We start from the raw sequence: 16312 nt of genomic DNA, 5'->3' as shown, positions 1-16312 counted from the left end.
TGGTCAGAGGGACCTTCTGCAGGCAGTCTTTCCTCTCACTGAAGGCATATTCCAGAAATAACCCTTTTAGGTTATTTAGCAAGGTCTTTGTAGTGTATTATTGAGCATTTTCTCAAAATATGAGTGTGCTTAACCATGCAATCAGAAAAATCAAATGTTTCACATTTATATTTCTACACATTCGTAATTTTATTAATTTCAGCACAAAGTTGTGAGAAATAAATAGCTGAAAAAAGCTGTTTTAGTAACTGCAATTCAGTGTTGAATGGGTTGGAAAGTCCAATGTAAACAAGTCTCATTCCTTTGTAAACATAAATAAATGAATGCTTCCATCTTGACTAATTTAAATTAACATGTCTGATGACTTGCAGCCAGTGGATTCTATAAAATGATTACACCCAGTGCTGTGTTAAACTTGAAACGTTCATGAACTGATAAATACTGAATACAGCCTACATTAGTCAGTTTTAATTGAAATCAATGGGACTTATTTTGCCATGACTAGTGCAGACTCCATTCAAATCAGTGGGACTCACTTAGTCTTGTTACAACTCAGTGCCAGGATTACTGTAAGGAATGCTGCCCCGGAGGCATCTTGGAGTCATTTGAGGCCCACTGCAATATATTTCCTAGGCACTTCCAGGATAAAATCTCTTGCCTCCACTGGGACTTAGACTCGAGTGTTATTGCAGTGGAATCAGGTGAGATATCCTGGTCAAGTGCCAGTACAGCTCAAAGATGTTAAGAAGATGCTTTGTCAGGTTCACACAGCCCCTTTTAGACTAGATCCTTGCCTCTCTCCGCTAATGAAAGCTTGTAGGAAGGCGACTATAGGTTGAGCCACAGAGGTGACTAATGCCTCTTTATGAGAAGGAATAAGCCCATGCCTCCTGAAACAGGTGGAGGTTAAGCCATTCCTGAAGGAAACACTCTCTGCACCCAGAAGATCTCAGTACTCCTAGGCTAGCAGCAAATATCCCCTTCCTGTGAAAGGCTCTTAAGTGGATGGTGGTTAACCAGCTTTACCATGGAAACAGCTTTGGTCACTCTGTATGATCATAGAATAGCAGAGTCGAAAGGGGCCATGAAGGCCATTGGGTCCAACCGCCTGCTGCTGTAGGACACCCATTTACACCATCCCACTCAGATGGCTGTCAGTTTTCGCCCTCATTGTCTCTAGTGTGGGAGAGCCCACAACCTCTCTAGACAGCTTGTTCTACTGTCATATTGTTCTGACAGTGAGGAAACTTTTCCTGGTATCTAGCCTCATGACATGCTATATGTGTGACTCTGCTGGGACTTCTCAGTTTCTGTAGTTTTCTGTATCATTAACAATGGTATCCTACAGGGGTAGCTGGCTGAGTGGGGAATAGGGGACACTTCACTGCTGTGGTTTCACTCCTACTCAGCCAGCTACAGAAGGTGGTGCTTGGGGATATTGCTTGGCCTCTCCAGTATGAAGTTTCTCAGGGGTTATCTTGTCCGCTATGGTATTCTGCATGAAACCACTGAGTAATCAAAATTTTGGGTTGCACTGTCTAGTATGCTGAAGATACACCACTCTATTTTGCCTTTTCCTCTTCAGCAGGTGAGGCTGTGAATATGTTAAACCAGTGTCTGGGTGTGACAATGAACTGGATGAGGGCTAACAAACTGAAGCTCAATCCAAGCAAGACTGAGATGCTGTTAGTGGGTGGATCTTCTGACTGGATGGAAGGAATTCTAGATGGGATCACTCTCCCCCTGATGGAGCAGGTTTGTAGCTTGGGGGTGCTCCTTGAGCCATGCTTGTCACTTGAGGCCCAGGTGGCCTCAGAGGCATGGAGTGGCACCCACCAGCTTTGCCTAGTGGCCCAGCTACATGCCTATCTGAAAAGAGATAGCCTGGTTCTGATAATTTACACACAGGTGATCCCTAAACTAGATTACTGCAATGTTCTGTACATGTTGCTGCCTTTACGACTGTTCAGAAGCTGCAGCTCATGATGTCTGAGGTGCACTGAAGAAATGTTTAAATGCCTCTACTTGACCCTTAGGAAAGGTGAGATGCAAGTAAAGCTGTCTCTTGACAGAGTCACCACTTTAAGGCCCTTCTAACCCATTGAGGTGGTGGCTCAGTTGTTTCTTATCTGCCCTTACTTTCCCCTTGTAGCCAACTCAACAGAAATTCAGTGAGCACCTTGTAGTGATCCAAGGGGCATTTTGAAAAAATAAAATAAAAAACTTGTTTCTTATTATTTTTATGCAACTTTCCTTTTTTTTGGTTCAAATCCAATTGTGCAACTTATCAAAGGATTACTTTCAGGGAAAATAGTTTCAGAGCTTTTTAGTGGGAGAGAATTCCTTATAGGTTGAAAGCAATGTGTGAAATTCGAGATTGGAAAACATTACATCAAAGTTATTTTCCTTGCCCATTGTTTTCAAGTACATTTTTCTCCAAGTCCCCCATGCTTCCTCTTCCAAACTAAGACTCCAAAGGAAAAATGGCATCAAATAGTAAAATGTTCTTGTACGTTGTTTCCAGAGGAATCTGTGGAAACTGTGAATAGAATTTTATCATTTACATCATAATAGTCCCTTGTTAAAAGAAACAACATATTGAAGAACAGCTGTTCCCTGATGATTGGTGATCCTGCAAATGTTCTTCAACATTTAACTAATCCGTAGACATTCAACTCTAGTGAAGTAGTTAGCACTCAAGAGGAACATGCCCAAAGGATGGGCTTGCTGGTTTTCCCTTCAGATGGCAGTCTCTTGCACATAAACTCCAGAGTTTCCTCTGACCTTCAGTTAGTGGCAACACAGAAACAGCTGCCATTAGCAATAGGAGCAGGACCCTGAAATGCATATGCTGCATGTGTCTTTTGGAATCCAAAGGGAAATATTTCTTAGTAAGCTGTGTCCCATTTGCACTTCCCGCTTTAAATTCACTGATTATATTTTTGCGTATTTTGTCTGGCTGGTATTTAGAAAATATTGCTCAGTCTCTGTGTAGGTTTCAGAGGTGATATGAACTATTATTACATTGGTGGCTTCTCTTGGGGGTATATATTGCTCTTATAAAAAAGGAATAGATGCCATTATAATGAGTTAACAGGATTATTAGTAGCTCCACTCAAGCTGCCAAAGGTTACTTAGATGGGTGGGAGGGTCTGCAGGCTTTAACAAGGGGGCCATGAGCTTTCAGCTGTGATGTATGAACTGCAATCAGCCAACGTGAATGGAAAGCTGTTGTAATTCACATCTCTTTAAGAGGTGTTGGCTCTTCTTGCAGGCAGATGCTGGATGACTGCTCTTGCAAAGAGCAATCATATAAAATGCTGGAAAATGCTACCCTTAGGGTAATTCTCCCCTGTATTTTTTTGAGTCTGTGGAAGTAGTTGCTTGTGGCAGGGAACAAAGATGCTTTAGGAGGATAATCGGATATGCTGAACCAAAGTAATTCAGTAAATAGTGTGTCAGTTTGTCTTTTTGAGAGCATGGGAAATGTTTGGCTTATATAGGGTAGATGCTGTCATCTTTACATTTTTGAGCCTGTGGTTACCAGCCCTGGAAAAGCATGGAGCATTGCCTTTCTCTGAATCAGCATAGCCAATGGTCAGAGATGACAGGAGTTGTATGCCAAAGCATTTACAGAGGCACACACTGGGGGAGTATTTGCACATGTGCAGTCTTTCTGGAGGTTGGTTGCCTTCTGACTGTTTCGCCCCTCCCAAGGGCTAAAGAGCTAATAGTGGTATATGAATGAGCTGTCATAAGCCTTGAGATCCTGCATTCTATCCTGCCTCCAGGGAATTCCATCCTTCAGTCCTCAGTTCAGATAACAGGAGGACTGGAGTTTTCCTCTGAACCAACAGTGGTTTGCACTTGCCCTGCAAACCACGATAATTGACAGTGCATTTCACAACATAATTTAAGACTTAATCTTTTGTGGCTACCTTCAATATAGATCTTAATCCAACTAGGATAAAACTCACATTGAGCTTTCCTTATTTGTTTGTATCTCACACTTGGGTTGCATTATTACTGTACTTCAAGTTGATTTGGTTCTTGTTGCCCAGTTGCTATGATGATGAATGTTCTCAGCCTTCAGTTAATGGTAGGAAGAGCTGGAAACAAGCTCTTGAGAAGTTGTTGTTCAGGCAGCTGATTTGCAAAGTACACAAAACATGTTATCATCTAATCCAACAGGATGCTTAAGGAATTCTGTGCTTGCAAAAATGTATCATAGTATATTTAAGTTTCTTTTGTATCTGAAGCTTAGAAAATGCATTCCAACAGTGAAGTGAAGCTTGACTTTCAGATGCAGAATGGGCAACCCCGTTTTAAAGAAAACTTTAACATGTATTTTTAGTGATCATGATAAGTATTCGTTCAGTATTTATTTAGAAATTTATTTTGAATATTATACCCCATATTTCCTGTGCTTTTGCATTACTCTGGACAGCTCATACAACAATTAAAAACAAAACAATCCCATAAAAAACAATACATAAAAACGGAAACAAGCTTCACAGATAAAAATGCTCTAAAATGCATGCTTTACAATCCTATTTCCTTCACCCTCACAACACACCTGACCCAGGACTTTCTTGTGCCTTTCTTGTCAGTTGACATCAGAGGTTAAATGTCACTTTCCCAGGCCCACATGGCAGTTCTTGGTTGTACTGGAGATATGGAGCTCTAGTCTTCCAGGTCCATGCTACATTTTCCCTGCACTGCAATAGTATTCAACTGAAACACTAATTCTTATATGACCTTTGTAACTTTGATTATCCCAGAGTTATCAACTAAAGTGAAGAAGTGATTTATGCCTTGCTTGGATTTCTTTTCTACTTCATTCAAAGCACCACAGATTCATGAACTTGTTCCAGTACATCCCAGTTCTTCCTAAATGCTATTTATATTTGTTCCTTTCACAATGTGTTTAAGAAATACTTTTTGGCATGTGCTCATGGGAGAAAGATTAGATATAAAGAAAAAGGAAGCTATATCTTTCCTCTAAAATTTTTGTTAAGTGATGATGAAAACTATGAACAATAGATACATTCTTAAAGGATCGTGATTATCATACTAATTTTTTCATTGTGGATTAAGAACACCTGGAAAGTGGCTAACTTGCCAGCATGATAGCTAATACTTCTACTATGTACAGTTTGTATCCTGAAATGTTGCCATCAAGTAATTGTATATAGGGCATGGAAATATGTTTATTTACTAGAAGGTTGGGAAACTATGAAAGACATTTTGTTCTTTCAGGAGACCAGCAAAACTAATATCTATCTTTTAATAAGCTTGTTTTATTAAAGTAGTGATACTTTAAATCAGTACATTATTGCTATAGGATGTTGTTTCCATATGGCAGCTTGACCTGTGATCTCTCTGAAAGCATGGAGAGGCTCATGCCAGCAGTATCCTGGCCTGCCATGATCCAGGACAGGGGTCCTCTAACTTTTCCACCAGGGGGCCAGTTGAAAGCTGCCGGTGCTGGGCGCGGGCTGGAAAGGTGGTGCCAGCAGTGCACGCAGGCCGGGGGAGGCACATGCGGGCACCTGCACTGAGGCAGGGGTGGGGCATGTGGCGAGGCAAGGTGAGACGAGGCGCGGGTGGGCGTGTGTGGGTGGGCACGCGCCGCAAGGCAGGTGTACGAGGCAGTGGCTTGCTTGCTTGGAGATCGTTTTCTCCGAGCAAACAAACCTCTGCCTCCCTGCAAACAAACCAGGGCAAGGTGGGCAGCAGCGGGTGTGTGTGTGTGGCTGCAGGTGTGCGCGTGCACAACGGGTCCAAATGGGCATGGCGGGCCGAATCTGGCCCCCGGGCCATAATTTGAGGACCCATGACCCAGGATCAAGAAAATCCATGCAAATCCAGCCTTGGCCATTACAGTCAGTTTGTGGAGAGCCTCTAAGCTGTCAAGACAAGAAGTTGTCTTCTGAATGGCTAAGGTAACTTGCAAATGAGGCAGAGAGTCAGGGGACAGACTCCAGGCTTGAAGGAATCTCCTTGGCCAAGCCTGGGTTCAAGCAACTGGAGCCAGTTGTAAAATAGCTGAGTGAAACCAATCATTATTATCATATAAGCCGCTCTGTTGCTGATGAGGGTTGCAGTATCCCATGCCCCATATGTTGCAATACCTGTCAGAATAAGTACAGTTCCACATCTGAGTTATTACAGTTTAGGGCATCTAACATCAGATCCTAAAATCACTGCACAAATGTTGCCCAATGTCTTAGGCACAGGCTAATTCATGCTAATGCTTAACAGGTCAGCAATACTGAGGTTGAAAAATAAGCCAAGGTCAGCCACTGAATTCCTGGCAGATTTTTAATTGTATTTGCAGTGTTTGAACTCCCACTTATTTCACCATTCTCATTTATTATACATTTACCACATGAAGGTTTTATGCAGAGGTCCTTAGAAGGCTCTCAGTAGCCAGACTCAAAAATGAGGATCCCAAAAATGGGAACCCCAGGATTCTTTTTCAATTTATCTCAAAATCCTACTTGCAAATCTTACCAGACTTTGGTCCAGAAGAAGAAAATTTGGACTACTCATGGCTTGTACTGACCGATTTGCATAATATTTTGGAGGAAGAGTGATTGTATCTGTGGTGACTCACCTGCTATAGTTGAACTGGTGAATAGAGCTTCCCCCCTCCACACACACACACACACACACACACACACGCATGTCTAGTTGTAATAGGTACTTTTTAATTGTTACAGCCCAAGAGTTTAGACAGGATTCTTGGAAAGGTAGAGCCTGGAACTTGCTTGCTGTACCCTTGCACTTCCCAACTTATAAAAATGTTGGGAAAACTGACAGGGTGGATAAGGGTAATAGTGAACACCTCTTTAGGGCTATATGTGATTCCTAAAAGACCTAATGGTATACATGAATTTGCTGGAAAAGGTTGTCCAGAACTTTTGGGTGCTGAGGATGCTGAGCTCTAAACTCTTCTTTCCATCTAAATCCAAAGAAGCTGTTGTAGTTCCAGTGCCTGATATTGTTATTGGATTGCTAGAGGCAAACACACTGAAGCTTCATTTAGACAAGGCGAAGGTTGTTTAGATGGTCTGGAATGCTACAACTAGAATGCTGACGAGAACCAGTTATAGGGACCACATAACTTCATGGTTGCAACAGATTCACTGGCTACTGGTCTGTTTCCAGGTACAATTCAAAGTGGTGGTTGTGACCCATGACATTCTATGTGACCTCAGACCAGGTGACCCAAAAGAAAGGCCACATTTTTCGTCGTGGCCTCTGTGCATCACACATATGGGTGCTGCACCTGTGCAGTGCCTAAGGCTAGAAAGATTGCAAAGCTTAACGGTTTTTGGCAGGAAAACTCTGTTCCCCTCCCGCTTAACGAAATAAATGGAGCAGAGTGCCCGCAATTTTCACAGCTATTCACTGCGCCTCGAGCATTTGCCTCTTCATTACTACTTGTCTCTTAGATCTCTACTTGTTGCTAGCTGTATAATTCCAAGTTTTTCCCTTCCTGTTTAAAGTTCTCTCGCATTTACTCTTCCCTATATATATATTACCCCCTTTTTCTCCTACCTATTTCTATCTTCTGTTCTTCTCGATGGCTCAGCATGCGGCTTTCCGCCAGTGCTTGCAGTGCGGGTCTAAAATATCTCTAACTGACCCGCACAATCTGTGTCTCCTCTGCCTCAGAGAGGGCCACAGGATCGACAAATGCGGCCATTGCTAGGCCTTTACAAAGCAGGCATGAAAGAACCATGAAAATCACCTGCAAAAACTCCTGTGGGATCAGGCCCTCCTGCAGTCGGATCAACTGGCCGGCAAATCTACACCAGCCGCTGCTTCCACCGCCCCTCCACCGCGCCCATCGGCTGATGGTGTCCCGGTGCTGAAGGTTCAGTGACCTTCTTCTCCCCCTCGCAAACAGAAAAAGAAGAGGAAGCATGGCAGATCCGAGAAGTCCTCGGGCCATAAGAAGCCCAAAAAGGACAAGTCAGAAAAACCGACCCATAAACCTAAGAAGCCCGATCACCCAAGTCACCATGATTCAGGCTCGTCTGTACCATCAGTTCCGACGGCTGCCACGGTGCCGATGCCGACAGGTCCAGCCCTCCAGATGGCCATGCAGGTGACCCCACCCAGGTCTCCTAGGCGAGTTGTACGCTCGGTTCACTCGTCTCCCAAGCAAACAGATGTTCTATTACGGGAATCGATTTCTGATGGGGAGATTCATTACTCCCCTCCAGTGGCTCATTCTCCAACTCCTTTGCCATTGCCTGAGCCTTTCCCAAGACCGGCATCTCAACAAGTGCGATACCAACATTACACCTCGGGCCATCCCTTGGAGGAATGGGAACAACCCCATCATGGGAGAACTCATCACAAGCCCTGGGATGACTACCCATCTTGTCGCTATTACCCATCGGTACGGGACCATACTCTCTCCCTGGCACCGAGAGAGCCTGCGTCCACCTCGAGACCGATGAGGTCTAGGCACCCCAACTCACCGGTTATGCCTTCTTTGAGCTGTCCGCCGCATTATGATTTGGACTCAGATGACTCCGAGGTGTCAACTTCACCCGATGCTGTCATCTCCACTCAAGGTCCCAGCTCACCGGAGGAACCATACCTGACCTTCGAGAAACTGATGGCAAGGCTTGCCAGATCGCTAGAGGTTGAAGCTCAACATCGCATCGATCCTCGCACTGACAAGTTATACGACATTGTTAATGGGGAACAATCTGCTGCCATCATTCTACCCCTGATCACGACCTTTCAACAGGCGATGGTCGAACCATGGAATTTTTCAAACCAGCCTCAACCTACCTCGCGTCAGTATGAGACTATGTATTGCGTTTGGGAGCAGGATATCCCATTCCTCCTGTGCCATCCAAGGCTGAATTCGATAGTGGTGGAATCATCCCAGGGTCGTGAGTCAAGGGATCATACTATACCCCATGACAAGGAAGGTCGTAAGATCGACATGTTGGCTTGTTGGGTCTTGTTTTCTTGTTCCGGGAAAGCCTTCTTTCAGCGTTGAGAATAACTTGTGACCTTCTGGACAATTTAGGACTGTGCATTAACCATGAGAAATTGTGCCTTATTCCCTCACAGGTCATCGATTTCATTGGAGTGCGTCTCAGTTCCACTCTAGCGAGAGCTTTTCTTCCATCGAGCCAACAAGATAATTTGTGCTCCTGGATCTGTCGAATCCAAATGGACAGAACTGTTCCAGCTCTCTCGATCGTCACATGGCCGCTTCAGTTGCCACAGTTCCCCATGCCAGACTTCGGATGAGACCACTCCAATTATATTTCAACAAAATGTTTCAGCCACAACGAGACTCGCCCCATCGACCTCTTCACCTTCCAACTTCTGTCCTCCGGACTCTATCATGGTGGACTGTTCCACTCAACTTGACCATGGGTGTCCCATTCCGCCCGCCACATCCAACCCTGACCCTCTATACCGACGCATCCCTGATCAGGTGGGGAGCCTTGTGCGCCAGACTTTGAACACAGGGCATCTGGGACCAACAGGAATCTGCCAGGCACATCAATTACCTCGAACTCCTGGCGGTCTTCAAAGCCCTTTGCTCTTTTGAGGACACTGTCCAGCGACACATTGTACAGGTTGCTTCTGACAACATTGTCACTGTATTTTATGTAAACAAGCAGGGCGGGACAAATCTGCTTCCCTGGCCCGTCTGGCAATGCAACTGTGGGACTGGTGCATCCCCAGGGACATAACTCTTCTTGTAGGCCACCTGGCCAGTACCAACAATGAGGAGGCTGATATCTTGAGCAGACAAATGTCAACGACCCATGAATGGGAACTAGATCGTCCAGCTTGCCATCACCTTTTCCTCAAATGGGGCTATCCGGACATAGATCTGTTCGCCACTCACAAGAACAGGGTATGCAACATGTACTGCTCTCATGCTGGCATCGGTCTGGGTTCAACAGGAGATGCCCTGATGATCCCTTGGTCCAACACACTTTTCTACACTTTTCCCCCAATCCCACTTATAACAAAAGTTGTTTCCAAGTTTGTCCATGACAGCGCTACAAGAATTCTGAACACACCTTGGTGGCCCCGTCAGCCATGGTTCTCCACTCTCTTCTAGTTATCTGGTAACACTTTTCTCTGGCTGCCGCTTGTACCACATTTGATAACCCAGCAGGACAGAGCTGTTCGCTACCCAGACCTTACCTCACTAGGCCTTATGGCTTGGCTCATTCGATGAACCATAACATCGATCCGGTTCCGACAGAACCAAGATCTGCTATATTTACCAACCATGGTCCCGATACATCAACTGTTTCCTCAGGTTCGATAGACCCTACATCAGATCCGAGCACTCTCCATCCTGACATCCAGCATATTCTTCAATCTGCTCTAAGACCGACAACGCAACGATCTTATGCAGCGAAATGGAATCGATTCTCCTCCTTTGCAGAATCCAATTTGTTTACCACTTCTTCAGCCTCTGTTGAGAACATCCTCCAGTTTCTTCTGTCACTACATCCATCGATACTAAAACCTTCCTCCATCAAGGTTTACACAGCAGCTATTTCCCACTATTGTGGTCAGGTGCAAGGCTCCTCAGTATTTTCCCAAACCATCATTCGTAGGTTCCTCAAAGAATTACAGAACCTCCATCCGCCAGTTCATCCTGTCATGCCCACCTGGAGCCTTTCAGTTGTCCTTCAAGCACTCATCAGAGCCCCCTTCAAACTCCTGGCAACTACCGATTTACGTCTCCTGTCTTGGAAGACTGCCTTCCTCGTGGCTGTCACTTCGGCCAGAAGGGCTAGTGAACTTCACGCACTTAGGGTAGACCCTCCCTATCTGAACTTTCATAAAGAAAAATGGTTCTCCGCACCGATTCGACGTTCTTGCCTAAAGTCGTTACACTATTCCATATCAATCAGGACATTGTATTAGCTGCCTTTTTTCCATCACCCTCTACTCCGATCAAACAGTCCTTGCATTCCCTTGATGTTCGTCATTGCCTTGCCTTTTACAGATCGCGTACGGAATCCCTCCGTAAGTCTAACTGCCTCTTTGTAAAATATTCGGACCATGACAAAGGTTCCTCTTTGAGCTCACAGAGGCTTTTGAAATGGGTGGTACAGACAATCGAGCTGGTGTACCAACTTGCCAAGATTGATTTACCTGTTATGCCCAGAGGGCATTCTACAAGAGCAGTAGCAGCCTCCTCTGCCTTTGCTGCTGGGATTCCAATTCAAGACATCTGCAAAGCTGCAACATGGACTACTCCTTGCACCTTTGCCAAGCATTACCGTCTTGATGTCCATGCCAGACGTGACTGTTCCTGTCATCGGGCAGTCCTTTCCGCTGTCACTCAGTGACAACACCACCCGCCTCCAGGTCTGGTAAGCTTGCTAATCACGCATATGTGTGATGCACAGGGGCCACGACGAAAAAAGGCAGGTTGTGTATGTATTTACATAATCCACCCGCCGGCCCCACTCAGTGTCGGTGAATGGGTTCTTTTTTCGGTACCATGTTTCTTGGTATTCATGGTCCTATACGAATTTTTGCAGCATCTCTTGCTCCTGCAAGGAGGCCAACATCCAGTCTTCAGTAGACTGGGAAAATGGTGGGCACTCCGCTCCATTTATATTGTTAAGTGGGAGGGGAGTGGAGTTTTCCCGCCAAAAACCGTTAAGCTTTGCAATCTTTCCGGCCTTAGGCACTGCACAGGTGCAGCACCCAAATGTGTGAATGCACAGATGGCCACTCGAAGAATGACAGTTACAGGTAAGCAACCTGCCTTTCTCAAATATGAACTGTGCCCAGCTTTTAAGATCTTTGAAGGATGCCCTTCTTTTAGTATTGCTGCCGTCAGAGGGTCTTCTCAGTGGCCACTTCCAAGCCCTGAGCTCATTGTCAAGGAAGGTTAACTTGGTCTCCTCCCTTTTTTCCTCTTTATGGAATGTGCTCCCTGGAGAGGTGCGCCTGGCACCGAGTTTATATTCTTTTCAGCGCCAGGTTAAAACCTTTTTATTTAACTGTAATTTTAAAAACTAATTTAAATTTTAATGTTTAACAGTTGCTTTCATTTAATTTGTATTTTTGGTTAATTGTTATTAATTGTTTTATTGTGATTGTATTAATGATTGTAAGCCGTCCTGAGATGCCATGCATAACGGACGGCATACAAAAGTTATATATGCAAGCCTTACTCAGGCAAGCCTTAAATGAATGAATGAATGAATGAATGAATAATGTATTTTTACTTGGGCAAGCCTTTGACATATATTCTAGTCAGTTTAGGAGGTTTTCAATTGGCTGGGTGCTATTTATTTCTTTTATTGTTGTTTTTTATTTGTTTTATGCCATGTTTTAATTAAGATCTTGTTTTTAATGTGTATTTTATTGGTAGCTGCCATTTGTGGCAGGCAGAATATAAATTTGAAAAATAAACAAAATGCCACATTTTTAAAATCTGAGGCCAAAAATAGTGCCCTTGTTCCCACTCCATTCAATAACATGTGTGTCTCAGATAACTGATTTTTAGATTTCAAACTTATTCAAGCACACAGCAATTTTTTTTTTGGTCTGTTTGTTTTTCATTCTCTGGCTTTGGTATTTGTGGCTCTGTTATAATCTGTACTTTTAATTAACCTGATGCTCCAGTTCCTCTTCCTAGCTATTAATGGAGTCATTAAATTAGATAGGAGTTTGGTGATTTCTGCAGCACCTCAGCATGTGCTAACAGTGCAGAACAAAAGAAAGTCCATACCGCACTGACCTTTGCCAACCCAATCCAGCTCTCCACATGGTCCTTTTAATTGTCTTTTAGAAGGCAGACACTTTGCAGAAAGGAACCTCACAGATGCGAGGGAATTAATGTTCTTGCTTGGGACTTCATTGCTTTGTCTTTTGTGTCACTGCAGAGTTTTTCCACTGAGCTGCTTGTCTCTATTAGTCTTTGTGGTGCTTTGCTTCTTTGGCTCTAGATCCTTAGCAAAGTTTGTTCAACTTCTTAACAGCACACTCAACCACTTTCTCATGTACCCACATTCTTAAGAACCAAAACCTCCTGATAACTTGAGAAGGAAATGAAATGTGAATTGAACTCTTCACAGTTTAGAGCTTCCCGCTTATCTACCAAAGGCAACTTGATTCTCCTTCTTGCACTGTCAACATACTTAAAAGGAGGAATTAATGAGAAGAAATGTTAAAGAAATGGTCTCCCTGTTTAATGTTTTGTTATAGACAGTTTACTGAAAGTATCAGCTATAAAAGGAGAGCCTTCATGCCTCTTGGAATAAACTTCACTTATATCTTCTGAGGTCAGGTACACTAGGTCAGAAGGAGACAAAAGGACTGAAGCATATATTTGCAGTGCCACTGTAATTTACAGATGGCAGGAGTGCCCAAAAATTAAATCACTGAAAAGTCTTGGCCCTGGACATGCATAGAACATTGGCAAATGATAGAATTGCAAGATTGCAAGGCTGCTAGGTATAATCTTCCTTGTTCTTTCTTTCTGTTTCTCTCTAGATTTGCCACAGGATGGATTACAGGAAGCAGAAAAGCCATGAAAAGCGCAAGAGAACCCCCAGGAGGATTTTAAAAATCTGTGCATTTACAATCCAACAGGAACAATTTATTTCTCTCTATAGTGAACACTGTCAAACTCAAGAAGGAAGTGCATTAAGAGTGCAAAATACTTCCAGTTGCATTTAGGCACCTGGTTCTCCATGACTAGCTGCAAATCTTTGACATACTGTCTCCTAGGCAAGTTTGGGGCTATTTCCCAAATAGAACAAGTAGTCTGTCTTACATTAAGGTGCAGTTATCAGCCCTCTATAAAAACTCTGATGAAAGATAAAATTGTTTTTGTAAACCAAGAAAAAAACATGCAAACACACTTATTTTGCATATGTACACCTAATTTCTGTATCTCACATGAAGATCATTAATTTTGGCCTGGATTGATCAAAGAAAATTGTGTTGTCTTGCTCCTCAGCTGAAGAACAATGTGAATGAACTCGCCATTAAACATCCTCAGTAATCTCAACTCAGTAATCCCAGGCTCCCCCTCTTAACCTTACTCCTGATCTACACATTTCATCTTGCGTGATGTTTTGCAAATGAAACAAGGATGCACACCTGCAGGCCAAGGGCTGCATGCGCACTCCCAAGGCCTCATGTCCCTTTTATGGGACTAGCCTTCTCCCATCTTCCCACATTCCAGTTTGTTCTTTCTCCACTGCTATTGCCAGTGAGAAAGAAGCTACTTGTTTGGGGATCACTGGGGTAAGGTGCTCTGCTCCCTCCCCTAGACATCCTTATATATACATCTCTCTCACTGGAAACGGCTATCTGTATCAACACGGCTGGAGGAGGGGCAAGAAAAGCCTCTTCACCCTCTTCCTCAGTGCTCATGATTACAAATCATTCTGTCCCCATTGCTTCTAACAGTAAAGGAAGAGTAATCATTGTCAGGATTGCTCGGATGTATGCATGTGTGCTTCTGGTGCCCAGACCACATGTGGCCTTTAGAAATGAAAGATGGCTTTTAGTTAGGTTTGAAAAAGCTCTTTTCTTTTTGTGTAGAAAAGGTTCATGGAGAGGCAGCAAAACACATCTCATTCCCAAATGCTTTATGCATTAGTTTATTCCAGATTGTTTATAATTTTGCTGTCTTAATTTTAATCGATCACAACTGAGGCTTATTGCAAAGGACCAGCATTTTAGAAGGCTTGAGGCCCTATGATCTGAACATGAAGCTATTTTTATGAAAACTTGTTTTTGCCCAGACCAAATAGATATTCAGTGCAGAAGTCCATAATCTGATATGCATCAGGCATCTTGCTGGACAGATTCAAGGCATTTGATGTAACTTGGTTGCACAAATTTGCCCAACATCTTCATCTAAACTTTCAGAAGTCAATCCTTAAATGTTAGTTTTTTGGCCCAAAATGGCAGGTTTTGCACATCCATGGGTTTTCGATGTTTGCAAAACCCATCAAACATCTCAGACTTTGGCTCTGAAGTTTAGGGTTTTTCTGTATGATAATACATGCCAGAAGAAGACACAAATGAATTAATGAAGTCAAGATGAAGATAGTGTTAATTCAGAAATGTGTACCACTGTCTGAAAATAATTCAGGCCTGGCCACAATTAAAGCATGTGCTTCTCTTTTTCTTTGGGTCTGGTTCTCTTATCCTATCAAATTTAAAAATTGCCACTTATTTGGCAGCACATGTGACATGAATTCTTAGTCACCATCTCAGTTCTTCCTAATGGGCATACATTTTTTTCATGCCCAAATCTCTTAGTCATTGTCTTTGTCTTGTCAAATGGGCCAGATCCAGTAGGCTGAAAAAGCAGGTGGTAGTTGTAGGTGTGCCATGCTAGCGAGTGTTGCAATTAGCAGATTTGAGCTATAATTTTTTAGCAAATGGATAACAGCAATAGTTGTTTGGTGTCCCCTTTCTGTCAGAGAAAGTTACTTTGGCACTGGCCATAGTTTTGATAAAATGTAACAATGTTCTGTTTATCTCTTTAGTCAAAGGTAATTTATCAGTTCTATGGAAAGATATGGTTGGAAGTTTTATTTATCTTTTCAATAGACTTTAATTGTTTGTCACATAATTTTGCTCCCATTTATCCCCAATAATATTGCTATTATTAAGTTCAAAGAATATCCCCACTGAATGATTAGAGATGCAAACTTTCCCAAAACTAAAAGGCCACAGAAAATGTCAAGACTTGGATGCAGAAAGAAGTAACACCTGAGCTACTTCAGGGTTGACAGATTTTTGTTAACAAAGATTTAATTACTTGTAGGTCCCATAGATTTTATTGGAGAGGGATACATGCATAACATGTACATGCATAACATTCTGACAGAAATACATAGGAGTTAAATATACTTTACCTTGGTTGAAGCGTGCCCAGTGTCGTTATGCATTACCTTCTATTCTTGGGGTCTCTGCAGGTTGTCACATGTTTACAATTTCTCCTGCACCGAACTTTCTTTTATGTAAAATCAAGCATTGTTCCAGTTCAGCTTTTTCTTTGTGAAGTTCTCTACTACTTAGAATTTCAAAGAAATACATTTCTTGTGATGAAAATATTGGAGAAGGAAGTATTTCTATCTCAGCCTTGTCATTTTAGCAATATTTTAGCTTGTTCCAAGTGTGTTCCTGTTAGTGTTCAGTCAGATCCATGTGAGGCATTATTGGCTGATCATGATGGCAGTTTTCTACTCGAGTCTTGCTGTATATATTGAATGGTATCCATCCAGCTTCTTGCTAACTTTGACTCTTTTTTCTA

The 16312-nt window shown here is 43.0% G+C and overlaps 1 protein-coding gene across 2 annotated transcripts in view; it reads left to right on the top strand.

Annotated features, from left to right (window-relative positions):
* The window catches only part of BBS9 (Bardet-Biedl syndrome 9), a 271501-nt gene extending 255443 nt beyond the window's left edge, over positions 1 to 16058 (top strand). For both annotated transcript variants that reach the window (XM_044454645.1, XM_044454636.1), the window contains one exon: positions 13528 to 16058. In XM_044454645.1, coding sequence (XP_044310580.1) covers positions 13528 to 13568 — 41 coding nt within the window. In that variant the 3' untranslated portion in view covers positions 13569 to 16058. The remainder of the gene's footprint in view (positions 1 to 13527) is intronic.
* Positions 16059 to 16312: the final 254 nt, after the last annotated feature.

The sequence above is a fragment of the Varanus komodoensis genome, unplaced genomic scaffold, assembly GCF_004798865.1.
Source record: "Varanus komodoensis strain SLA01 unplaced genomic scaffold, ASM479886v1 scaffold10, whole genome shotgun sequence".
NCBI classification, from domain to species: domain Eukaryota; kingdom Metazoa; phylum Chordata; class Lepidosauria; order Squamata; family Varanidae; genus Varanus; species Varanus komodoensis.
Note: the sequence above shows the minus strand (reverse complement) of the source record. Positions and strands in the feature narration are given on the sequence as shown.